We start from the raw sequence: 26,114 nt of genomic DNA, 5'->3' as shown, positions 1-26,114 counted from the left end.
TTGCAAACAATTTCAACATCACCAGTGTGAAATACCCTTATTTTCTATCTGGGCAGACATATTTTTCCATTTTCTTGGTATCTTGAGCCCATTTGCAATGGAATGAAAATCAACATAATTTAGGAAACCTTCAAGTTTTACTGAGTTTAATAAAAGCTTGAGTAAATGGGTCAAATGTGAGTTATTGTGCATGGAAAACCAGCCCTCCTCTTCCTCTTCCTCATGTATCTGCCTGTGTGTTCCAAAACAACATCTCTGACTGAGGTGTGCGGCGGCTGTCCTGCACAGCTGGAAGTGTGATCCGCTCACTGACGAGCTCAACGACACACACACACACACACACACACACACACACACACACACACACACACACACACACACACACACACACACACACACACACCACCTCTCTGCTCTTCTTTCCTGCACAGGAAGCCACATTTCCCACTCTCTGACATAAACTAAAGGCTGTGTGTGTGTGTGTGTGTGTGTGTGTGTGTGTGTGTGTGTGTGTGTGTGTGTGTGTGTGTGTGTGTGTGTGTGTGTGTGTGTGTCCTCGCAAACGCTAACCCGTCTGTTTTTGTCTGCTCCGGGTGCACGACGCAGCCAAATGTGCTTTTACTGTCTGGGAGGAGAGTGGGAGGGAAAGAAGGGAAGGTTCTGAGTGGAAACAGAGCGTCCAGTGTTTCATATTTCACTTCCCAGCCGGGGGGAAAAGGGAAACCGAAGAAGAGGAGGAGGAGGAGGAGGAGGAGGAGGAGAAGGAGGAAACCTGGGGACAATTTTCTCGAGACACATTTAACTCTGAGTTTCTGAAGGCTGCAGATGTGGAAAATGAAGATCACCTTTCTGGTCTTTGCTCTGCTGACTCGAGCACTGTTTGGAGGTAAGAATAAACTTTTTATTCCTCAGCTTTTTACTGAGGCTAATTTGTGATGAAGGATCAAGTCTTTCTAGATTAATTTTGGTCTAACTTTGAAGACAGACCTCGGAGTATCAGAGATGATGTAGGAATGATTGAGGAAGAAGGACAAAACCACTTTGGGGAAATATTGAGGGAATAACCACTGGAACTGATCAAGAAAAATAATCTTAATGAGCGTTGCTCAGGAAATGAGAAATGTGTCAAAACAGCACAAATGAGAAGGGATTCCAAGGTGGTTGTTTGATTGTTTAAAAACAAAAAAAAATTGTTTGTTCTCCTTATTCATTTAAGAAAAGTTCAGTTTTCCTTTTTCACAGCAAGGAGATTAATATGTGGTGTCATCTCTTTATTCTGAGAGGCATCAATTAACTACTTTTGTTGTGATGAAATGCATGCGTGTCATGGGACGTGTGGGGTGTGGAACTGCCCAAATTTGAGAAAGCAATCATGTTCCCATCCAGCACGCAACAGTGAGGTTCGTTTCTCAGCATCTTAACCTGTTTGTTGTCAAAAGTACCAAAAATAACACCGTCGTCAGACTGAAAAAGGGAAGACGTCTGGTGAGTGACGACGAGCTCACCATCTGGTCCTGGAACCAGTTTCGCTGATGGTGTACATGTTCCTAAACAATGTGGAGGCATTTTCCTGACCAGAAACCTCTATTTAAAATGAGGATGTGAGAGGAAACAAAAGGAAGTTCCAGCTTCTTTTTGGCATTTTCCAAAAAGTTTACAGGGTGCTGCAAAAATATCCCTTCCCCCCTTCAACTTTCACACAGTTTGTCACAGCAATCACAAATTTCTATGCGTTATGTATTTAGGGATTCTACTTATCTGGCAGACCAGCACAAAGTAGTGCATAGTCATGAAGTGAGAAGAAAATGATTGGTGGTTTTTAAAAAATGGTGGGAGATTACATTCAGACTGGATTGTAATTTCAGCTGCAGTTTTTTCAGTTTATGTCTCTTCCAGCTTTGCACATCTAGAGGCAAGTTTTTCTTTGAAAAATAGTTCAAGGTCGGTCGGATCAGACGGAGAATGCCTGTGAACAGTCATGTTTTGTCAAAAATTGCACAAATGCTACATGGGCAAAAAAAAAAACTACCACCACTTTTCACCCTGGGTGTCATCTCCATGCTGATGGCAGTCCCCCATGCTGTGAGGATTTCTATTTTCAGCAGCAGGAAGCTGGGATGGAGCGGGTTGTCTGGGTGTTTCTTGCTATTGAAGGAAATCCTAGAAAAAAAACAGTTTGAGGCTGGAAAAGAATGGAGACTGGCGCTGAGGTTCACCTTTCAGCCCTGCGGTATACCATAGCTAACATGAGATGGTTTAGATCAAAGCATATCAAAAACTGTCTAAGAAAGAGAAGGTTGATGAATAGCACCTGCTAAAATAATCCAAAGAATAACCATTTGGTCCAACCTGCTTCCTCAGATTTCTGCCTGGCCATCAACGCCACCATCACGCCGTCGCCCTTCACGGTGGCCCAGGAGGGTCAGAACATCACGCTCACCTGCGTCGTTTCCCAGAGACGCCGCAACACAGCCCTACCCGTCGTTAAATGGACGTTCCTGCCGGCGGGCGCGGACCGGCCCGAGGACGAACTCCTGATCGCCCGGGTCAACATGCGGAAGGCTCGCTTCTACGGGAACTACACGAAGAGTTTCCCCTGGGCAAAGTTTAAGCTGACAGTGGTGAAACAGGGGAAGATCTTTGAGCTGCTCATCCGCAGTGTCTCTGAAGGAGACAGAGGACTCTACATGTGCCGGGTGCAGGAGTTTAAAAAGCACCAGGACCGCTGGAAGGCCTCAACCAACTACACCACTGCTACTGAGCTCAGAGGTGAGGGTTCCATGGTCCATCCTCTTCCTTCCTTACCTTAACGACACCAGATTAGCCAAGACTGCTTTCTGCCACTATATTTGCATTTCTACCTGGCATTTCTCTATGCACTAGAAATTAAAGTAGACTGTGTGGTCCTGTATTAAATGTATTAAAGTCCTGAAGAGTGGCAGAAAAAAACTTGGAGATCTAATATATATTTGTTTCAAGCTAATTTTCGTGTCTTCAGAAGCTGCAGTTCCTGACCACAAGTAGGTGATGTAATTCATGCGGCTGCAAAGGCAGCTGAGTGATTTTTAGTGAGCGAAAGCAGAATTCTGCTTTTCATTTTGGGAGGGGAAATGTCATTGGTTAAAAGCGAGCCTGGAGATCAAAGGGCTCTGCATCTCAATTGCTTACAGCTCTGACTGAGTAAATGATCGTGGAAAATGAGCTAAGTGTCTGAGGTTTCACTGCCAAGGCTGGCAGAAGAGACGTTAAAACTGTGGGATGGATGGAGAGCATGTTCTCTGGCCCAGGATCAGGCAGAAAAATCACAAAACCATGACATTTTTTAAAGCCTTTAGCTCTTTTGTGTTCTATCTATGGGAGAATACAATACACATGTTTCACGTACATGTCCAGTGGGATTTTTTTTATAAACCTAACAATGGTGAGAATGTCATATTCATTTTGTGTGCTTTTAACAATGTATTTGAATCATTTTTTTCACACTGGGATGTTCACAACAAACAACTCCAACAAATTTCAAGAGCAGGAATTTGTTTCATTGGTCTGATTTTTTTCATATTTCATGCAGGCTTATCTATAAGCATAAACCTTCTCTAGAATTTGACCAGATGTCCCTTAGCAAATTACACTCCAACCATGTGCATTTTGTTTTCAACAAAAAACCTTTGGCTTTGTGTTATTTGACCAAGCCACCACAGAGACTTTGTTTATTTCGACTTCTTCTATCCTCTATTCATTCTGGATACTTTCCATGCAAGCGTTTTAAAGATACTTTAGGTCTGTCAGTTTGTAAAGGTTAATAGTAATAATAATAATAACTTCATTTGTACAACGCTTTAATACAAAGCGCTGAACAAGGCGATAAAAGACAAATAAAACAGTACGGATAAAAAAACTGATAAAACAGATAAGATAGATACACCAACAGAAGATAGAATTTACTATGACTAGGACAGAGTAAAAAAGTGGCTCTTTAACTTAACTTTAAAAACACCAACAGAACCTCCCTGCCTGATGTCCTGAGGGTGTTTATTCCACAGGAAAGGGGCTCGAAAAGAGAAGGCACGCTCGCCAGCAGTTTTTCTTCGTGCATTAGGGATTTTTAGAAGGTTAGTGCCCTGAAATGTGAGAGCTCGAGAAGGGACATACAAATGCAAAAGGTCCAGGAGGTAAGAGGGGGCCAATCCATTTAAGGCCTTGTAGGTGACCAACAGATTCTTGAAGTTTGCTCAAACATGACAAGGCAGCCAGTGAGGAGATGACAACACTGGGATGATGTGCGATATTTCCTAGTTTTATTTAAAACACGTTCATAACCGTCTGCAGACCCCTAAAACTTTTCCTTGGTAACCCAGAAAAAAAGGCACTGCAGTAATTAATGCGTGAGGACACAAATGCATAGATAAGAATCTCAGCGTTTTTATTTCTTCACAACTTCCATAAAGCTGCTCATGAAGAAACATCCCTGGATCCCAATTCATTGGATAGCTTCAGGCCCATCTCCAAACTTCAGTTTCTTTCTAAAGTTTCAGGATTTTTTTGTGAGCAACAAGTGCATCATTTTACGGAAAAGATTTAATTTAAGATTCCAGTCAAGTTTTAGAGCAAACCACAACCCAATGACAGCATTCCTGACAGCAGTGAATCATTTGCTGCTTGCTGCTGATAAATCCTCAGGTTTAATTTATATGAGCTCTGCATCTGAGACCATGACTCGATGGATCTTTTAAAATCATCATCAAACAGAGTTGGCTTTCCTGGTATTATCTTAAGGTTTTTCTTTGCTAGTGTGTTTGTTAGCATGTCTCTGTCGTCCGAACCAGCAGAATAATGAATTAAGAAAACTTTTATTTGCCTCCCACGGAGTGTAAGGTTGCCTTTATTTGCCTTTGTTTTCACATAATGCTATGAGTAGACTTTTAGCCAATGCTGTTAATTTAACTTGCCATGGAGTTATTGTTTTTAGTATTATGTCATACTATTAGTGAAACATTGCTTTGCCAAAATGGATGACCCCCCCCCTCCCCCAGCCCAGACCCCGACCAGGTGGCCCACTCCTCCTCCAGGCCCTGAACTGGCCATCGGAGAACAAGGGTGTGAGAAAGACCCTGAGCCTGCCTCTGCCTGCTCAAATGTTGTGTTGTTGCACAAAAAATAGCTTTTTAGTAGTTTTACTGCAGTGTATTCTACTTTCTACTTTTACTTGAGCGATATTATCATAAAGTATTACTACTGAGTGCTACACATTATCAGTCTGGCTGGCCAAGATACCCACCATGAGTAACTTCACTGAATCAAGGACTGAATCCTTTAACCAAAAATACACCAGAGACACATGTATATTTATGTTAAAGTGAAACTTCCTATTTGAACATAAGGTTTGTTGGTTACATGTTTTTATTCTACCGAGCCATTCAGAGAGCAAGTGAATATACATCAGCAAATATACATTACCTAAAGTAAGTAGCTATTGGTTTCCTAAGTTTTATTTAGAAAAATTGTTCAAGAAAGAAGTTTATTTTTTTCAATTTAGTATATAAACTACCAGAATTTGTCCGCAACTTTATATTTGGTCTTTTTGATTACATAACTTTAAATAACAAATCAGCGTTGCCCAGTCCGCTTATTATAATCGACTTTGGGCTTCTTATTTTTTTTCTAAAGTCGCTACTAAATTCCATGATTAAAAATCTTATTTGGGCTCTTAAATAAGCGAAAATAAACACGAGTTATAAAGAGACCTGCTTGCACTGCCGCTCTACAGACACCGTGAGTAAAACCGGCTGAAATATCCCTCCGCCTCGTCACATTCACACATGCCTTCCTACCCATAGAAAAATATTAGTACTAGTACTAGACACCTCAGTACGTGCTGAAGTGCATGCTGTGTCGCCGCCATATTGGCTGGGTCTTTTCTACTCTTGGTTGACATAGGAGCCGACGGGAGCAAACGCAGAGGGAGCAATTTTGCCCATATTTTATGCAGTTTGAGCTTGCAATAACCGGCAGTAACTGCTGCAAGAAGATTATGCGGTGCAGATATTGATATTTTATATTTTTAGATCTAAGAGCACTACATTTGGCATTACATTTGATTTTAAAAGAGGATGGAGAGATTATCTTTCATGATTCAAAATGCAGTAATCAGACCAAACCCCTGGCAAGGCCAGCTCTTGGTTTGCATCAAAATAAATCTCTGATCTCCTGATACCATACACCCCTGGCCAAAATCTTAGGTCCTCAACCAAAGCAATTTTGACCGCTCCACAATCTCAGCAGAGGACTCCAGGCCTCTAAGTGTCAAGTAGTGGTCAGGTGACCACAGGGATCAGCCTTAAATAGAAGTTCCACCCACCTGTGTATTGCTCAGACATCGTTCCTTCACGTCACAAGCTCCAGTTCTTCCTACATGTCAGTCATATTCCCTTTGGTACCGTGAGTACCAGTCACCTTTCTTCTCTCGGCCGTCCCGTTCGGTCTCATCTCCTCAGGTAACACTTATTTTCTAGTTCACTTCTCTGTGTCTAGGGTGTTACTAGATCAATCTGTGCACCTCTAATTACCCACCGCAAGTTCCTGCCGCATTTGGGCCTAATCTGCACGCTACAACCAATCACTGCAATCTCAATGCTTTGGTGTTCAACCTTCTCGCTGACAGTACGTAGCATACAAGAACAATAAAAACCCTCCTTCTGGTCAGGGCAGTTCAAACGTGTAGAACTCACGGAAAGCCCTAATAGGGCCCCCCATTAAAGCAAACTGGTAAACACTGCTACTTAAAATTTCTGTCCAATCACACGATAGTTGTTGGAAGCCACATGAGAAAAAAGCTATGCTAAGAATTAGGTGCACAAGCGTCCATTTTTCAACTAACCAGACAACAAAATCAATACAAAAACACACATGAATGTATTCTGTAATGATAACCAAACGTTGTTAGACAGCCAGACCAGTGGATCAGTGGAGCTCACAAACCGTTTCCTTTATTACTTCCATATAAAAGTCTCAAATATAGTAGGGGAGTCAACCTTGAAGCACTTACCTTCAAATACAGGTTTGTCCATTAATTAGCATATATTATATAAATTATAATTTCACTTATTTTGGTAACTCAGTTTACTAAGTGACACCTATATTGTGGCCAACAGTGGTGCAGGAGCTAGGGAGTTTCTCCTGTAACCAGAGGGTTCTCTTTTTGAAACCCCGCTCCAACCGCCTCAGTCGTTGTGTCCTTGGGCAAGACACGTCACCCACCTTGCGTGCTGCTGGTGGCGCCAATGAGCAGCTTCTGTCAGTCTGCCCCAGGGCAGCTGTGGTTACAAACGTAGCTCACCACCATCAATATGTGAATGTGTGAGTGAATGGGTGAATGACTGGACATTATTGACCGTAATGCTGGTGAAGACATAAAGCAGTCCAGGCTTTTATAGCAGTGATGTCATGTTTCTCAGAAAATATAGGTAAAACAAAACAGTGAATCATATATCCACTGGTGTGTAATACTAGTAATTTGCCGTTCTGCATTCTGTTCCAGTGTGTAATGTTCGGCCTGAAGCAGTAAACTGTGCAATGACTTATTTTCTTCTTGCACTGGCACGACATCAGCTGCATTTGGAAGGCAAACAGTCTGTTCTCAAGGCACACCTCCAATGTTGTCAGATTATGCTCTATCCCTCTCACTACTCTGTAATTGTGTTGGCATGATTTAATTTCTAACACCAGATTCCAATTTAAATCGGCTCATGTCAACAGAGATGGATAACCTCCTTGTTCTCTATTTGTGAAATGCAGTTCTTCTACAGTATGGCAGATACTATGTATGTGAATCTCCTTGACTAAATGTCTAGTCTGCCTGGGGAGTTCCTACATTTAAATGGATCCTAGTTTCAATCATAGTCCTCGATGACAAAACAAATGTAACTTGAAAAACAACAAGCTGGGAGCTGAGTTGAAATGAATTGTCATTCCTAATTCAAGCTCACATCTTAACATTTTTAGTCTTAAAACAATCACTCTTCTACTTTGCACCTCTATGTCCTTTATGTTTTTATACATGTGCTTAGAACTATAGTGAGTTTTGTGGTGTTATATTCAGCCATGAAGGCTGTGGACACCGGCAGATCCACAAGAGCTGTTGACATTGGCGTTAACGTGGAGTTTCCCTCTCAACAGTGTAACATAAAAGGAAGTTAGATAGGCACCAGGAGACATGGAATAGGGATATTTGTACAGAGAGCGGTAAATGTACGTCTGCAGCTACAGTCAAAAGGGAAGCTGGCTCATGTGTGACTCCTAACACACTGCGGTTGAGGAAGTGGGGGTTATTTCAGGCCAAGAAAGAAGTGCTCTATTATGGTTTGAGTGATAATAATAAAAATGCTTACTGCTCCATATTTCCATGACCCCAGCAATTTGGACATGACAGCCATCAGCACAATGTGGACCGAGGAAACAAAACAGCTAAAGAAGACAGTATTCTATATAACCCTGTCCATGGTTAATGCGTTTGTACGTGAATTTTATGTGAAAACACAACCACGGTTTTTAGAAAGCCGCTGAGAGAGGCACATTCTTCGGGCGTCTGACAGATGCTAAAATGGGAGAAAGAGCTTAATTTCCACTCTCTCCCTTTTTCAGCAGGGTCAGTAAGAGCAGTGAGAGAAATCTTTGCTTAAAAGTTTATAAAAAATAGTTTTCTTTCCAGAGGTTTGTCCAGTCTAATGTTTTGTTCAGATTATTCTGGCAGTTTTTTTTTTTTTTTTAGAGCTGCGGAGCCCAGTTCGGTTTTACAGATGTTAGACATGGCAATTCAAGTTGCCGGTTTTAAGTCAAGTCACAAACACAGACTTCTGACTCAAAAGCAATTACGTTTCAAAGCCATTTAGGTAGAAGCTATGAGGTTTACTAAATCACCAGAAAAATAAGGTGAAAAAACTCAGCCAACAATACTGTTTACAAAAATATGGGACATGGGAAGAAAATGAAGCATTTCAGGAGACTAAAAGAAGATTTCTTAAAATTTTCTGAGGTTAATTCAAAGGATAAAAAGCGAACTCAGACCAGCAAAATATGCATACAATCCAATCAAAGTGAGTGATCAACAGTACCGGGTCTATTTGGTGTGAAAAATCCTTGGAGTCAAGAGTTTGACTTAGTCGCATTTCTGGAAACTAAGATCTTGTTAAAAAAAAAAAAAAACTTCATATCATGGATGAGTGACAGGAAACCTATCCATAAGCTACAGATCTCACCTCTGGAAGGTGATGCTCTGCAAAATATTTTTCAAGCCAGTGCAGTGGCTCAAAATAGTCTTTCATGTTAGCTGTAGCTTCACAGTGGTGACCCATGGAGATGATGATGATGTACAGGGCAGAAAGCGGGTCTAAAATGTGCCTCAGAGGTCGAAACTGAAGAGTTACAGGTTACATCTCTGCTGTTTTACGTTTCAGTTTTCCTTTAATCAGAGTGTTGGCAAAAACATGCCTGCAACGCCATTGTTAAACATACAAATACAGCCAACCTATGTCACAGAATGCATTTTAAAGTCACATTTTATAGCAAAATCTTTTCTAAGCCGTGCTAAACTTTGAAACATTAAACAACAGTATGTGGCGATCCTTCATTACTGCTTTAGCCACTATGGCTACTATTGTTGAAACAATAATAATGACATTAACACTGTTCTAGGTAGTATTTTGTGCAAATAAACAGAGTTGAAACATCCCATCTGATGAACACTGAAAGGCAGCACCTGTACAACTGACTAAACGTTACATAAATAACGGGAGGCTGCTAAAACCAGTCAAGTATGAGGTTTGACTCAATATTCCTGTGAGTCGCAGCCAAAGTCGGGTACCATCCTGCTGCACTGACTTTATCACTCATAACACCGACTCTAGGGACCAAATATAAGCCAGTAGACTAACTGAAAGTATGCTAAAAAGAATATTATTTTATTATTATTAAAAACAAACTGCAGTTACGTTTCATACTCTTTTAGGAGTTCATTAATATTATTAGTCCACAGAAATTCATAGTTGTATTACTTCCGGGCAGTGAAGCCGTTGCTTTGGGGATTACAGAGAATCACTTCATAGTCATATTGTAGGTATTGTGATGATCCTTGGGTGTTTGTGTTAATGGATCATGCTGTCTTCAGTTATTCTCCCTCAGCGTGAGCCAGCATTAATTAGTAAATCCCACTCATCTGTGTTGTAGGCAATTTCCGTTGATTCCCAGTTGTATTTAAGTTCTGGGTTTTGGCTCCTTGTCCCGTCAGTAAGGAATGAAGCTCACGTCATCTGCTTTCCATCCCTGGTCCTGAGTTTGGCGTGATTTAGTATCATTATATAATATTGTCTCCAATATGCGCCCGTCGGTGTCTTACTGCCGCTTTGGTCCTTCACCACAAACCATGACAGGTACAGACCAAACAACAGATGAGAGATTTTTTTTATTTTTCCCAACACACACGGTTTCTGAAAAGTGTGTTCCTGAAACATTGTCTAAAATGTACAAATATGTTTTATTTGCAGTTTATATGTTTAAGGTCAACAGAAGTCATGTATGTACTCCACAGCTCAGTAGAATCAAATGATGCTTTAACAGTCAAATCACATGCTTTTAGTTTAAACATCCTCATTGTATTACTGAGTCCTGCCCAGGTACAGCTACCTGTGGTGTGAGGAGGATTTCAGTTCATTTCAGACTTCAAATCTGCTCAATTGCAGTTGACAGTGGCCTGGCTCCAGTAGGTTGCTGTGCCCGACCAACTGCCTTTTCTATTCACCAGGCGGAATGTCCCCTGTGTATTTCTGCTCTGTCTTCTCTAACCCCCAGTCGATTGAGGCAGATTACAGTCCGTATTGACGTTGGTCCTTCCTGTTAAAGGGGAGTTTTCCTCTCCACTGTCACTTCATGCTTGCTCTGCATGAGGGATTGCTGCAAACCCATCGACAATACAGACAACTGTCCACTGTGGCTCTAAATTCTTTAAGGAGGAGTGAATGCTGCTTGGAGAGACTTAATGCAATCAACTGGGCTTCCTTAGATAGGAAACTTTTTGACCAATCTGTCAGTATGATTTGATTGCATTTGACTTTGTAAAGTGCCCTGTGATGGTATCTGTCGTGAATTGGCACTGTATAAATAAAACTGAATTCAATTGAATTAATGCTTTTGTTACATCAGCAAAACTCTGCAGTATGTACTGCAATGCAGGAATGACTAAATCAGTGTGGCCTTCACCACAACCACCTTCTCAAATTGTAATTTTAGAATTCTCCAGCGTGCTGCAGAATACCAAATTAGTTTTTGGCTCATCATCTGGCCCTAGAGTCTCTGTAATTGTAGACTTCCTGCCCATTATCAACGTTGGCACCTATAAGATAAGAAAATGTACGCACATTAAAAACCTTCATATTTTACCAAGTGCTTTGATATAAACCCACACTACTATTAGGTACTATATGTGCAACAAATCTGCAAAGAAGTCTGTTTGCAAAATAAACAGATAAACTGAGCGAGCATAAATACAAATGTGCATAATTCTAAATATGTAATGAAGATGGACTAAAAAAAAAGAGAAAAGAGAAGCCTTTGCTATATCATTACATCGCACGGACCACCCATCCCCCCAAAACCTTAAGTTTGATGAAAGTGTGGTGTTTGTGTGTGTGTGTGTGTGTGTGTGTGTGTGTGTGTGTGTGTGTGTGTGTGTGTGTGTGTGTGTATATATATATATATATATATATATATATATATATATATATATATATATATATATATATATATATATATATATATAAACTACTTTTTGAAGAAGCTATGCCCATGGTACAGCAGGGACAATGATTTCGTCACATTGTTTGTGCAAAGCTCTGAGAACCGTGCTAGGTTAAAAGCGCCCATGGGACCTTCACCCCTGCTTTAGATGGATGTCACAAGCATACTTCAGACTTAATGTGCACACTTGTGTGCATGACAAATTGAACTAATGGGATTCCTATGGTGGGAGAACATTAGTGACCAGGTGTTTTCACAGTCAGTCACCTTCACCAAACCCCCGACTACATCGCTCATTACAATAATAAACAGCTCATCAAGAGGTCAGGAGGTTTGCTGAGAAGCTCAAACCATAACAGCATGGAATCAGCCTCCGCCTGGAATAAGGAACAGAACCATAACATCTTTACACATTTGTCTGCTCTAATAAAGAAAAAAATATGGTAAAACACTTGGATACAGGCCGGCCATTTTAATAAATTCTTCAGTTTTAATCATCTATTTTGCCTGTATTTTAAGGGTGGAATGATCATATAAAACAAAATAATAAACTTTCAAAACAAGAATTTTGTGCAGACGTTTTAGCACATTGTCTAATTTCCAAAGGATTCAAATTATAAACGCTAATTATGTACACATACGTCCGATGATATTTTAATAATTGTCACAACACAACAATTCTGACCGGCTCTTTTGCCATGTTTCTTGACAGAATTCATTCAAACTGGCTGGTTTTCGTTCATAGACCCTATTTTCAGGCAGCAGCAGTAGTCCAGGGTGAGACTAGCTCAAGGCTTGGCAAAGCTTTTCAGGTAGCCTAATGTAACCTTTAAGACCAGTTTTGATCTGTGTTTGCTTGGTTGTATGGAGGTGCCAGCATCATGATATGGAGCTATATTACTGCCAGAGGCAGGGGTTTAACAGAGTGGGTGAAAGAACAAAAATGGAGAAGGACCTCCAAATTATTTTAGCCGGATAATGAGCCCCCAAAAACAAAAACAGGTTAACACTTGGCTTCTGGAATGGCCTCAGCCTCAACCATAATGACGACAATGATAACATATAAATACATGTGGTACAAACTGATATGTGTTACATAAGCCCTAATAAAGCAGTAATAAGAAGTCCAAATGCTCAAAATTTCTGCAGCTAGAAAATGAAGTACGGAAGTGAAACTACCTTAAAGCGCTGAAAGGCCTGTGAAAAAGGTTCAGTGGTATGGAAATACCTTAAGTCTTGAAATGTGAAATGGAAGGGAAAGCAATGAACTAGCGTGCAAAGTGTACGAATAACTTGCAAACTGACAACAGGAAGTAAGTGGATGGATTGGCAGAGGTTTTGCCAAGAGGTTGTTTGTTCACATTCATAATAGAGTAGATTAGAGCAGCGATGACTCCATCACAGAGCTTCATAATGCAGTCCTGTTCATGTCTGTGTGCTGATGTTTACTGGCTTTGTTTGAGTACAAAAAACAGCCACAAGTCTAAAACAGAGAGCAGCGGAATACAGATCTGCTTTTTGTAGACATAAAGAATGGTAAAGAATCCTTCCACTGTAACCTTTTATCTTTTTCAGCCATTTGTTGAAAAGGAGCCATTTTTTTTAAGTCTGAGGGGCAAATAGGCAGTTTTAAGGCACACAGCAGTGCAGATTTAGCAAATTTACCATTATTCTAACACGCACATCCGCTGAACTGACTGAGCTACAGAGAACCTTCAGGATAAACATAAACATCATGATTTAGGTTTTAGTAAATGTACTATGAAGGAACAGTAGGGTTTTTATCAGCTTGTCTATTGTTTAAATAGACAAGAAACAGTCAAAATATGTCAGAGAATAGTTATTGTTTTCACTACCAGGGGTGATAGGTTAGTTGATTATGTACCAGATATATTTGGTACAGGCCATTTGGTTTGGTGTGCAGATGTAACATGCTAATAGAGCGTTGGTTTTAAGCTAAACACATGCAGAATGTTTTACTAGAACAAGAGCTACAATCTCTAGTTTTTTTGTGTTCAGATTTTTCTTCATATCTGTATTTTTAACTAGTTTAATAAGCTCCTGGATCGAGATCTCTTAAGTTTTCATTTATATTAGTTCTTAGTTCACTGAATTCTGTTCTCAGTCTTTCCATGCTCACTTTTGAATTATTTTCATTAGATATTGCTCTTGTACTCCTTTCTGTCAACCCCTGCTCAGTATTCTCCATCTTCCTCAGTACTCTGCCCTCATTGGTCTCAGCTGCTCCTAATTTCCTCTGATTTCTTTCTCCTGTCTTCTACCTCATTTCCCCGCCCTGTCCCAATATATACAGTCTCTGTTTCTCGCTGTCTTCTCTGCTTATACATGGACTTATGCGTCCTGACGGCCTGATTCCTCTGGGCCTGGTATGTTCCTGTGTTTCCTGTCTGATTTCCTGTAATTTTCCTGATTTGCATATTGTCTTTGTTTATTATTAAACTTCTGGCTTAAAGCCTTCCTTAATCTCACTCTGTCAGCAACACTTAATACAAAAAACAAGCAGACAGAAGACTCAGCTATTTAAGGAAAGTTAAGGTTCCATCGTCAACTACAGTGACGATGGGGAAAGAAAGAAGGCACAAACCAAGGGCTTGTCACCATTTTTCAACAGCTAACTGAAATACTCACCTGAAACAACCTGAAGTAGGGCTGTACGATTTTGTGATTATCAGAATTGTGATATGTTTCAACCATAATTGCGATTGGGATTTGATTTGGACTTTCCTCTGCATTAAAGGCAAGCAACAAATTGCCCTGTAGATACAGATGTTCGTAAACAAGGAATATTCAAAACAGGAAAATAAATTGTTTTTATTAATCAGAATATTATTATTCAAGAGAAAAGCTTTTAAGAGAATCACTTTTTAATGAGTTGCACATCCATCCTTGTTGAACATATAGTGTAAAGTGCAACCACCAAACAAGTCTGTATTAAGTAGTTTGACCAGTAATTAATGCTATGGTGAGATTCCTGTAAGTTCCTGGTAAAAAAAAGTATGATTATATAAACTCTAAAAGAAATAATAAAGCTAGATTATCTCACTACTGCAACTCTCTTCCCTTCCATGTGTAGGCAAACCCACTTTAAACATATTACCGACACCTAAAGGACGCTTAGTATCCATTAATTGTTACACAGCCAAAAATTGGCGACCTCTGCAATTTGGAAATCACGTCTTTTAAAATTGCGATTATATTGCAAATGCGATTAATTCTCCAGCCCAATCCTGAAGCTGAAGAGAAACACCCTGGGACTGGTTAGTATGAGTCTTTGGACCAGAGTTGAACAGAGATTCTCCAGACGACCTTTTCATACTTATGTCCACCTTCTTGATAAAGTATAGGCCATGTTAGTTTGTTAGGCTGCCAGCTGGTCTGTGGGAAAGTCTCCAGTAGGCGAGATGGCGAGCCAGCACATCGTCAGCTGCTGGTGGTTGTGGGTATTTCAAGATGTGCTAGTGGGTGTCACTTCACAAGCTTCCTGCCACTAGCTCCACAAGAGTACAGCAATCTTATGACTCCTGTGGTCAGATGGGATGGAGAATGATTGAGTGTGTGTGTGGGGTGAAACCTCACTTCAAGCATGGGAAGCATATTATGAAGGACTGGATCACCCACGGCTTCTTATATTAGATGTTAAGGATGAGGAGCAACTTGAAGTTCATGGATTCAGTAAAAAACAGCCATTTAAGACATTTTGGAGGTACAGTAATTCAAAAGTGTGGATTGTGTGTTATTGATCCTTTGTGCTGTTTCAGTTACTTATGAGTGAAATTGGAAGATGAAATATTACAAGGCTGAATTTGCAATCCAACACTAAACATGATGTTAGGCTTCTCTGACTAAGTGCACGTAATGGCTGGGTTTCAAAAATGTATTGCTTGTTTTCTGCCTTTGTGGCATTCCTTCCTCTTAATAATCCAAACTGTATACTAAATGTGCCACCATTCTCAATTTGAAAGCATTCAAGGGCCAAAACATTTTTTAAATGTTTTATTAAAAATATTAAAGCAGGGAGTATGTGTACGGTCCGGTCTTTGGCTCAATTGCGATCTTTGTTCCCAAGATCCATTTAAGTTGTGTGTGATGTCATAAACAAAAACCCAATAAAACATTAGGGAGAAAATTAAGTAAATTTATTTTGGTTCTAAAATAAACAAAATAATATTTGAATGAAATTAACGTCCTGATTGTTGAAGAATTGGGATCTCTAATTTTATCATTATGACAATGCACTAATTTGCACAGAAAAGCCTTCAGTTTCCAAAACCTTTTGGGTTAGGGTTGAAACCTTGTCGCTTAGCAAGAACTCTATATGGGTCAGTCCTTGTTCAAAAAACACTTCCTGTATTCAGGTAAGCTCAACGCATGGGTGTGCCCAAGCCTACGGTTTAGTAACTGTCACTGACTATTTGTAGTCCTAGTTACTGTTAAAGTAAAGTAAAGTTTCTGTGTTGAACCTATTTTTCTTTCCAAGACAATTTTCACTTGTCGACTAAAGGGACTGTTTTGAATTGGCACTGTAAAAATAACCTGAGTTAAATTGAGCTCTGAGACATTCCTGGAGTCACCCTCGAAAACAAAGCTGACAGAACATAGTTTTTTATGGCCTCTAATTTGTGGGGCCCTTATAGCTACCCAAAGCTCTATTTATTTTTAATTAATGTTTTATTGTACATGTAATTAAAAAAATATTCAAAAAGTCTCATAAATGTCAACAATGTTCAAGTACCCATGCTGTGCCAGCAAGTGACTAGCAGAGGTGTCAAGTAATTACAAATACTTCATTATCTTACTTAAGTAGAAAGATTTGGTTATTTATACTTTAGTGGCGTTGTTATTTTTAGCCTACTTTACTACTTCTCCTTAAATATTCATGCAATTATCTGTACTTTCTAATCCTTACATTTTGAAAAGAGTCTCATTACTTCAATGTTATTTAAGTTTGTTTTCAGTTTTGCAGCTTATCCATATTATCATCATTTCTAATTATAATTGCATTTTAAAAATGTGGAACCTAGGGTGCTCTGTGTCTCATATTAAAGTGTCAAACACGTGATTAAAAAGACAGTGAGAAATTGCTGTAAATGAAGGAATTGCTGTATTTTTTAAGATTCAACATATTCAGAAACAACATTCACAGCTTGTCCTTTCTTTGTATGTCTTATTGTGGAATATAATTGACCCTGATGTCTGTGTAGGTCAAATATTTATCCTTTTGGCCCAACAAAGGTAAATACATGTTTCTGGTTAGTGTGAGAGAAAATCACACAAGGGAGGAGGTCCACTTTGGCTCCCTGTCTTCCTACACTTAGCTCTATTTAAACACCAGCCAGTGTGTAATCAAGCAGCAAGGAAGCCGCAGCGATGACTACGGACTTCACGTGTCTCCATTCTCTCCCCCTCTTTTTCTGTGCAGTGCATGTTCTGCCGACCACCGAGGCCAAGGAAAGCCTTTGGAGTTTGTTTGAAGGTAAGTTGTAGTATTTTTAGCAGATTTGTGCATGTCTGCGGTGAACAAGCATAGTTCTCAGTAGGCATAAATAGCCCAGCCTAAAGGATACCACTGCAGCCCAAAACAACTCTGCATTATTTCATTTTTTTTTTTGTTGGTTTTGCTCTAGGGATTTTTTTTATTTTAATTTTTTTTTTTTTTGCGCAGTTAACAGGCCTGTTGTTGTTGTGTGCTTTTCAGATGTGTACCTGTGTGCAGTGCTGATCTGCTCAGTGGGTCTGCTGTGCATGTGCATGTTCACTGTGACCGTCACCTGCCAGTTCATACACAGGAAGCAGAGGCTAAAAGGTCAGCAGCAATACTCATATTTTGTTTCAGCACTCTTGTGTCTCACAGGGCCTTGCAAAAGCCTTCTTACGTCTTGAAATTGTCGTCGTTTTGGAACATTAGTACTTAAAATTCCCTGGTATTTCGTGGGGACACTTTAACGTGGCACGCTAACACAAGAGAGTAAATCATTGTGAAGTAGAAGGAAAAGGATCTTAATTGACCTAATATGTCAATCACAGTATTAATGCAGGTGTTCTGTGAAGGCCTCAAAGGTTTGTTAAAGAACATTTGGGAACAACAGTGTCATGAACACCAAGGAACACAGCAGACAGATCAGGGAGAAAGCTAAAACCCGATCTAAAAACTACATCCCCATGTCTAACTGAACACACCAGCCCCCATATGGTTGTGGGAACACAATGCTCTGAGGAGGTGGGGGGAACAATGACCTCAAACATACAGCCAGAACTCCAGCCAAATGGTCTAGATCAAATCATAACCAAGTGTCAAAGCCCAGCCCTAAAACGAATTGGGATTCTGCGGCAAGACTTGAAAATGAATGTTCACAGATGCTCTCTCTCCAATCTGACTGAGTTTCAGCTATTCTGCAAAGAAAAATGGGCAAAGCCTTCTGGTAAACCCCCCAAAATATTTACAGCTTAAATGTAATCTTCTCAAACAGGCTGAATATAATTTGTAAAAAAAAAAAAAAAAATTGACAACCATGTATTCTTTTCCTTCTACCTCATAATTATGTTTTACCTTGTGTTGGGCTATTCTTAATAAAATACATTGATGTTTGCATTTTCAAGAAGACAGTTTGTTTTTTTTTTATTCTATTGCAAAGCTCTGTTCTATGTTCAATTCCTTTTCTGTCCTGTCTAATTTCTGCTGGTCCTACACCTAAAATAATGTCTTCTAATATTGCAGATCGGTACCACTTGGTTAAAAGCCCTCAGAACAGGTATGGGTTTTTGCTTTACCTCACAGCGTCTCTCAAGACTCATCTGTTAACACTTAACACCAACTGAAAGAAACACCATGGCTTTATTGACACGCCACTTTTGGACTCTGGTTTCACTCCAGCTCAGGAGAGACGGTCACCAGCATTGTCAGCGTTTCTCCGGCTCTTCCTAAGAAGGAGAGGAGATACAGAAAGAAAAGGAGTAGAGACTACCAGGAGGAGAAACCGCCAGAGATACCAGCAAAAGGTAAGCACAAAAGCTGTGTTTTATTTCAACTGAAACACATCAGGAAGAGAAATAGCCCATGCTGTAGGCAGTTCTAAGAAAACCGTGGAACCTCATTTTATTTTGCGCTCGGTCTAATTCTTTCTTTTTTAGCTTGCTTTTTCTCATCGGTCTGCTTCTGTTTATCTGTCTTTGTTTTCTGAGCAGGTGCTCAAATTGTCCGTTTTTCTGTAACATTAGATCGTTTCTCCTCCATTTAAATGCACAGCTGCAGCCCCACTGGCAATCTTTTGCTTAAATGACTGTACACGATACTGTCAGGAAATAGAGACTGAACAAATGTTTAAAAATATTTTTTTACGTACCTGCCGCAGCTTTAATACATCCACCTGACAGTGTTTTACAATCTCAGAGCACATGACACTAGTGGACACTGTAAAATTAGAATTTTCCTGCCACGCCGCTAGTAGTATGTTCTTTGAAACTCTCCGACAAGCACTTTCTGACATTTCCGCTTTCTTACCTTTTGTCACCCTTAAGTCGTAGTGTGTATGTCCCACCGCTTCCCCACACAGGCACATTTTGTTTTTCCATACAAAAAATTACTTGGATGGTTTCAAACTGTTACACTCTGGACGCGTGCATTATCACCCCCTAAGAGGATGGAGTGAAAACTGTATATGTATCTCTGAGAGGGACACAGCAAATGCTTGACCACAAGGTCCAGGTAGCCTGCATTAATAGACACAGAGACATATGTTACGCCCTTAACTCTGAGATTTATAAACGGCTGCCGACATTTCCAAATCCAGTACATTCAATATGAGCAATTTTGCTGTAATATGCTCATCCTTCCTGTTCTCTGTTTAAAGTCTAACTCCCTTACTAAAAGTAGCAGCCTTGAATGAATCATTGAAATGTCTTTGTGGAAAAAATCCATATATCCATCCATTGTCTGCTCGCCTATCCCTGTAGGATCTGCCTGTGGTTGTGGAAGGGATGTGCAAATGTAACATAAAACCTTTTGCTAAACTTTGATGTTAGTATGGAATAGGCCAAAATGAATCTGTCACTTCTAAAATAAATGTGATGTGTTTTGGTGATAAAAACTAGCATCTAGGGCAAAAGCTTTATCAATTACAGCTAGTGTTATTTTGTGAATGTAGACTATATCCATATTAAGTTCCGTTCTAAAGTTCTCTCCTCCTACCAAATAAACTACAAACTACACAGCTTTCTATAAGAAGGTTTTGCCTGTCATAACGTCTGATTTGACTCAGATAATAAACACGTCCCTTCTGTCAGGTTTATTCCCCCAGGCTCTAAAACACCTGTTATCACACCACTACTGAAAAATAACAATTTACATAAACTACTACTGCAGAACAGCAGGCCCATATCAAACCTCCACTTATTAGTAAGATTACGATGAAAAAGCTGTGTTTCAACAATTAAACACCTTCCTAACAACGACCAGCCGCTTCGATGTTTTCCAGTCAGGTTTCCGTGCTCACCACAGTACAGAGACCGCCCTTATCAAGGTGTTTAATGACATCCATATAAACACAGACTGTGGAAAAACCAAAGTGCTGGTATTATTGGACCGCAGTGCAGCATTTGACACAGTTGATCACTCCATTCTATTAAAGCATGTGGTAAAATTGGTTGGCCTTTCCGGTATAGTACTCGACTGGTTTACATGCAGGGTTCCCCAAGGGTTAATCTTGGCTCCCTTCCTATTCAATATCTACAGGATTTCCCTGGCTCAGAAAAAAAACTAAATAAGTTACCATAAGTATGCAGACGACACATGGCTCTACATCATCATGAACCCATCCAAGTGCTAAGGAAATGGTTAGAAGAAATCAATACATGGATGTACCAAAATTTTCTTCAGTTAAATAAAAACAAAGCTGAAATTATCATTTCTGAACCAACGGAGGAGTGATCAAGAGTTGGCTAGTAGACCACTGATCAGGCCCGAAATCTGGGTGTAGTAATGGACTAAGAGCTGAACACTCAAAGGCACCTAAACACAATCACAAAGTCAGCTTTCTATCACCTTTGAACATTTCCAAGATTGAAGGACTAACATCTCAGTAGGATATCGAAAAACTAATCCACGTGTTTATCTTTAGTTGAACTGATCACTGCAACAGTGTTTTCACAGGTCTGCCAAAAAAGTTCATAAGACAGCTGCAGCTGATCCAGAACACTGCTGCCCGCTTCCTCACTAAGATTAAGAAAGTAGAGCATATCACCCAAGTTTTTTTTTTTTTTTTAGTATCCTGTCTGGCAATGTGGCAATAAGAATTGTTGAGAGAGAGAAACAATACATCCTCAGTCTGATCTTCACCTGCAAAGAGAGATGTAAAAAGAAAACCACATCCAGCCGATAAAGTGTTAGAGATACAATCAAGTAACACCTTGAAACCATCACTGAAGTATATACAGTATTAATTAATACCACATGTATAAAGTGACAGATGAAGATAATAATAGGGGTTTTCTGTATAGAAGTGAGTCTGTAAGTACCTGGATCCAAGCACCTGTAGGTGTTTGTGAGAGTGCACTTGTGTACATAAAATTTATCCTTGAAAAAAATGCTCAGTGGTGGTTTTGAAGGGCCAAAGACCCGTACCCCAGAGCACTGAGGCAGATGTCAGGGGAACCAAAACCCCAGATGTCCAAAGGGACCTTTTAGAGTAAAGGTGCTTAAGAGGGGCCAACACAGGAAATCTGCCTCCTCCACCTAAGAGAAGAGGAGAGACAGCCCCAAGGAAACCCCCCAACAGCCACAATGTCGAAGCCCCTGGGAGCCACGGGGATGAGCCCATGGACTGCGCCGGCACCCATCGGGGCATCCAGCCCCCGACACTGAGTACCACCAATGCACCATCGGGCCAAGGGGCCAGCCAGTGGAGGGGAGCAGGACAGGGGGATGGGCTCCATCCTTAGTGGAGACCTGAGATGTCCTGAGAGAGGGGGTAGTACAAACCCAACCTGACAAATAAACAAACAGAAAACTACATACACAGTCACATTCACTCATTCCCACCCTAGTGCCCCCATATGCAAACACTCCTACCAAAAAAAAAAAAAAAAAAAAAAAAAAGGACGCAGTACACACACTCACACTTACCACACACATCCTATATCCCCAGGGCCAGGCGCCGGAACCCCAAAGGGGATTCCAGCCCCTGGACCCAGTAGGTGAAACCTAAAGTCAAGATAGGGGCAGGGGGGGTACCACCACAACCCGACCTTTCCGGTCCATGCTTCAGTCCTGTGCCTCCATCCCTGCCCCAGGCCAGACGGCCCACGGGCCCACCCACCCAGAGAAAGGGGCTAACATGAACCAAACGGGCCAACCAACCAGAGTCTCCCCACCCCCCAACACAAACCCTGAAGTACTACCTCTCCCACACCCTTCCCCTCCATACCCTAGCCGCCCTGCCCCCAACAAATATTCCAGGGGAGAGCAGAAGTGCCGCTCCCAGTGCCGGCCAACCACCTGTTCTAAAGTCCTTACACTAGCTCCCTGTATCTCAGCTAATAGACCTTAAAACACTCATGTTAGTCAATAAATCCCTGAATGGCTTAGCACCTAAATATGTCATAGACGTGTTATCATTGTGTCAACCCTCTAGACCCCTCAGCTCTGCATTCTCAGAACCAGAATCAGGAATGGAGAAGCAGCATTTAGTTCTGATGCTCCACTTATCTGGAACAAACTCCCAGAAGACTGTAAAAGTGCTGAAACACTGAGTTCTTTGAAATCAAGGTTAAAAAGAGTTTGTTTAGAGTTGTCTTTGAATGTTAATGTTGAAATTTGTACTCAAACCTCTTAACCTGCAATGTACTTTCCTCTATATGATTTATTTTCTCATGTTCTGTTCATGTACAGCACTTTGAATAGTCTTTTTACTGAAATGTGCTATACATATAAACTTCACTTGCCAAACATTTTGTTTATGACCAGAGAAATACAAAGAGCTAGAATCAAATTCTATATGTATGTTGTTTTGAACAAAAATAACATCTAGTTGTTTTCAACAGAATTTCTAATTATTCAGACTTCCACAGAACTCACTCTCATTTTGTCCATGCAGCCCCCATCCAAGACAAAACCCGGAAACCCAAACTTTTAAAACCTCAACCGAGGAACGTTCTACTGGTGAGTAAATCAGTTTGGTTGCATGCTTGCTAAATACTTGCCTTCAATTCATCATCTTGTTTTTTAGAATATTTCCTATCCATGTATATCCACCATGTTTGGAATTGAGGTTTCAATGGTTGCTTTTATGTAAAGCTTTCTGTTCATTGCTAAACATTCAGTCACACACAACCTGAAATTTAGTCCGAATGCTATGAAAAGGGACCAACATGGGGTTGAAAGTGTGAAAGATGAATGTGAGAATTTCCCATTAAATTTGTGATGATGATGCAGTTGTTTGATTATATTTAAAGAGATTTTTTGAGCCCAGAACTCCTGTTTGGCAGCAGCTGCAGGAAGCTTTTTTCACATTCACTCAACCCTTCAACCCACAATCTTCAACCCTTTAATTAGCTTAATTAAGTTTTTCATAATGTTTTTTTTTTCCCTCACGGTTTCTCGTCCCACTGTCTTCACCATGACTATTTTTCTTTCTCCACCCTTGCCTGCCTGCCGCCTCGTCCCCAGCCCAGGATAGTAGAGGAGAATCTGACGTATGTGGAGCTGGATCTGGTGAAGCCTATCCCAGAGACAGCAGCATCACGGAGCGGGACTGTCTATGCTCAGATACTGTTTGAGGAGCAGCAGCTTTGAGACAGACACAAACCACTAAAACTGTGCCTTGTGTAAAAACTGTTGCCTATTTATACTGTTTTGTACTTTTTTTTTTATAAAGAATGGTTTGCAGTGAAGAAAATGTGTATTTTTTATATGATGACAAACATGTGGTTTTATAGGAATTTTGTACACTACATAGTAACATACAATGTGACCTCTGTCTTTCCTGTGTTTATGTTGGAGTGTTTGTCTTTAATGTGCTTAATTCCTGTGTAGCCCAAACTAACAACACAGTAGATGACTTTTTAGGATTGACTGTTTTATTTGACATTACATTCATACAGGAACCTAAAATGGACTGAAATCTGTGAAAATCTGCAGAATGTAGAGTGCCACGTATTATCGATCTGACTTGCCAGGTTACCCCCTCCCTCACATCAGGTCTCCCTTGCCTGGGCTAAGGTGAACTGACCTCCTTCACTAACCTAGGTGAGCTGTAGCTATTATTGTGGTCTGAAAGTCTTCAAGAGCAGTGAACCATTCTTTAGCCCAACCCTGCACACGTATTAAAAAAAGTTTTGATGCATTTCTACTGTTTGTGTACATCACAATGGGCCGTGTTTTCTCTGTTTTCACAATTTGCAAACGGGTTCCAGCTGGAAGGATTCAAAAACATCCCAATCTCTGTTGTCGGAAAAGTGATACCTGCTTGTGTTGCATGGGGAGCCCTGGCACATGTGCAGTATGACAGCAGTCAGTAGAAATGAATGTGCACAACATAATGGATGCAAGCCAGTTAAAAAACCGCAGGGGTGGTTTTATAACCTGAAGCAACTGCACCTCGTCGTCTGTCCATATAAACATTTGAGTCCCTGACATTCTGACAGTTGATTTAGTGAAGGACTCTTCCATTTGTCTATTTTTTGGAAATGTCCAATGCGCACACATGGAACCGACTGGAGGATGTCTTCTAGCCTGGGGGCACCATTGCGATCCCCAGAATAAACTGGAGGGTGATGCTGAATCAATGATCTCTGATTTCATGTCCAAACTAAACTCTGTTGCGGACATTTTACAAAAAAAACACACTTTTAACTGTAAGGACTGAATCAATCATCCAGTTGCTTTCATTAAAGCTCATAATGAACTTTTAAAGGACACCCCACCCCCGCCCCCAGGGGGTTTGCACATCTCACAGACTTTTTAACACAATTTATGATTTGCTAAACCTTATGTTGTTGTCTTTGGCACTTCTTCCACAATAATCCATCCAGCTATAGCCTTATATCTTTGATATTTCCCATGAAAGTCAATTCTTCCCCCAAGGGACTTGAGGGAAACCTTATCCGAAGTAAACACATTTCTGGATGACTTACAAAATTACTGGTAAACGTCATCCTGGTTTGTAAACGTATCCATTATCAAACGTCATTTCTGTCTAATGTGTTCACAGCACTATTTTCTTCAAAGCATCCGTGTTCAGTCTGTTTCTCTCTGTCATGCTGCAATTTATTATGACCACAGAGTTGATTCAAACCAGCAATTAGCTCCCGACCTCCCCCCATGGGCAAGTATGTGAGACCATTTGAGCACTTTCATCTGGCGCCAACGTCAACTCCACTGGCTGTCCGCGACACATTTTAACATGCATGAGAAACAACATTGGAGTTACAGAAAAAAAAGCACACCTGATCTTTGCACAAATATACATTAAGAATTGTGTTTACACCGTTTTTACGTGAATGTGTGTGAAAAAAAAATTAGATCCCCCTTCTTTTCCATTCAATGATCTTTTGGACTCAGGCTTGGAACAGAAAAGGGAACACAGTTTCAAACACTGAATTTGAAACCCAGACAAAGGCACCCAATACCTCCCTTCCCCCAAGACTTTCACTATCTTCACCGGCCTTATCCATGCAGCTGGTGTACTGCTCTCGGTAATTGCTGCCTTCACACTAAGGCTCTAAAGTTTTATCTCAAAGGGGAGGTTTTGGCTCATTTCCTGTCATCAAAAATGAACTGAACCAGCAGCTGATTGTTTACCAGTTCAAGTTTCTGAGTTACCACATTTCTCATTATGTATAGTGACTGAATGGATGGTACTGGCCGTCTAAGAAACGAATATGTAATGTGTAAATACTTTGTTTAATGAAATGAAGACAGCAGAGTTATATGAATGTGCATAATAACAGTAGACACCTTTTCGTTATCTAACGTTTTGTAGCAAAGACCTAGATTTGATGTTTGTGAGAGGGGAACTGTCTATATTCTCTCTATATAAAATGAGTGACCTTTTCATGGCTGGTAGAACTGTCATAAAAATGCTTTTAGACTGTGAAAAGTAAAGTTTCTTCCAAACCACATAGTCCATAGTGGGCGTCTACTAACTACAACCATATGTGTGAACTGTGCCTCTGTGCCACCTCTCCCTTTCCCTCTCTCTGCCCTCCACCGAAGCTCAGCATTCTTCTGCATTCACACATTTCTGCTTGTGTCCGTGTTGTAGGAGCTTGTATAAAGAAGTAAAATAAATAGCGTAAAAAGGTGGATCCAAGCAAAA

The 26,114-nt window shown here is 40.5% G+C and overlaps 1 protein-coding gene across 2 annotated transcripts; it reads left to right on the top strand.

Moving 5' to 3' along the window:
- Window positions 1–757: 757 nt before the first annotated feature.
- On the top strand, window positions 758–26,114 carry vstm4b (V-set and transmembrane domain containing 4b). Of its 2 annotated transcripts, XM_012869268.3 has the most exons (8): window positions 759–886; window positions 2,362–2,769; window positions 17,225–17,278; window positions 17,501–17,608; window positions 18,521–18,554; window positions 18,677–18,801; window positions 22,893–22,957; window positions 23,465–26,114. In XM_012869268.3, exons 1-8 carry the CDS (start codon window positions 826–828, stop codon window positions 23,588–23,590), a joined length of 981 nt encoding a protein of 326 aa, XP_012724722.2. In that variant the 5' UTR covers window positions 759–825; the 3' UTR covers window positions 23,591–26,114. The 2 variants fall into 2 exon arrangements, with proteins under 2 accessions (XP_035998377.1, XP_012724722.2); XM_036142484.1 differs by lacking the exon at window positions 17,501–17,608 and having other exon boundaries at window positions 758–886.

This window comes from Fundulus heteroclitus, chromosome 10 (assembly GCF_011125445.2).
Source record: "Fundulus heteroclitus isolate FHET01 chromosome 10, MU-UCD_Fhet_4.1, whole genome shotgun sequence".
NCBI classification, from domain to species: Eukaryota; Metazoa; Chordata; class Actinopteri; order Cyprinodontiformes; family Fundulidae; genus Fundulus; species Fundulus heteroclitus.
This window is presented reverse-complemented; position numbering and strand designations above follow the sequence as displayed.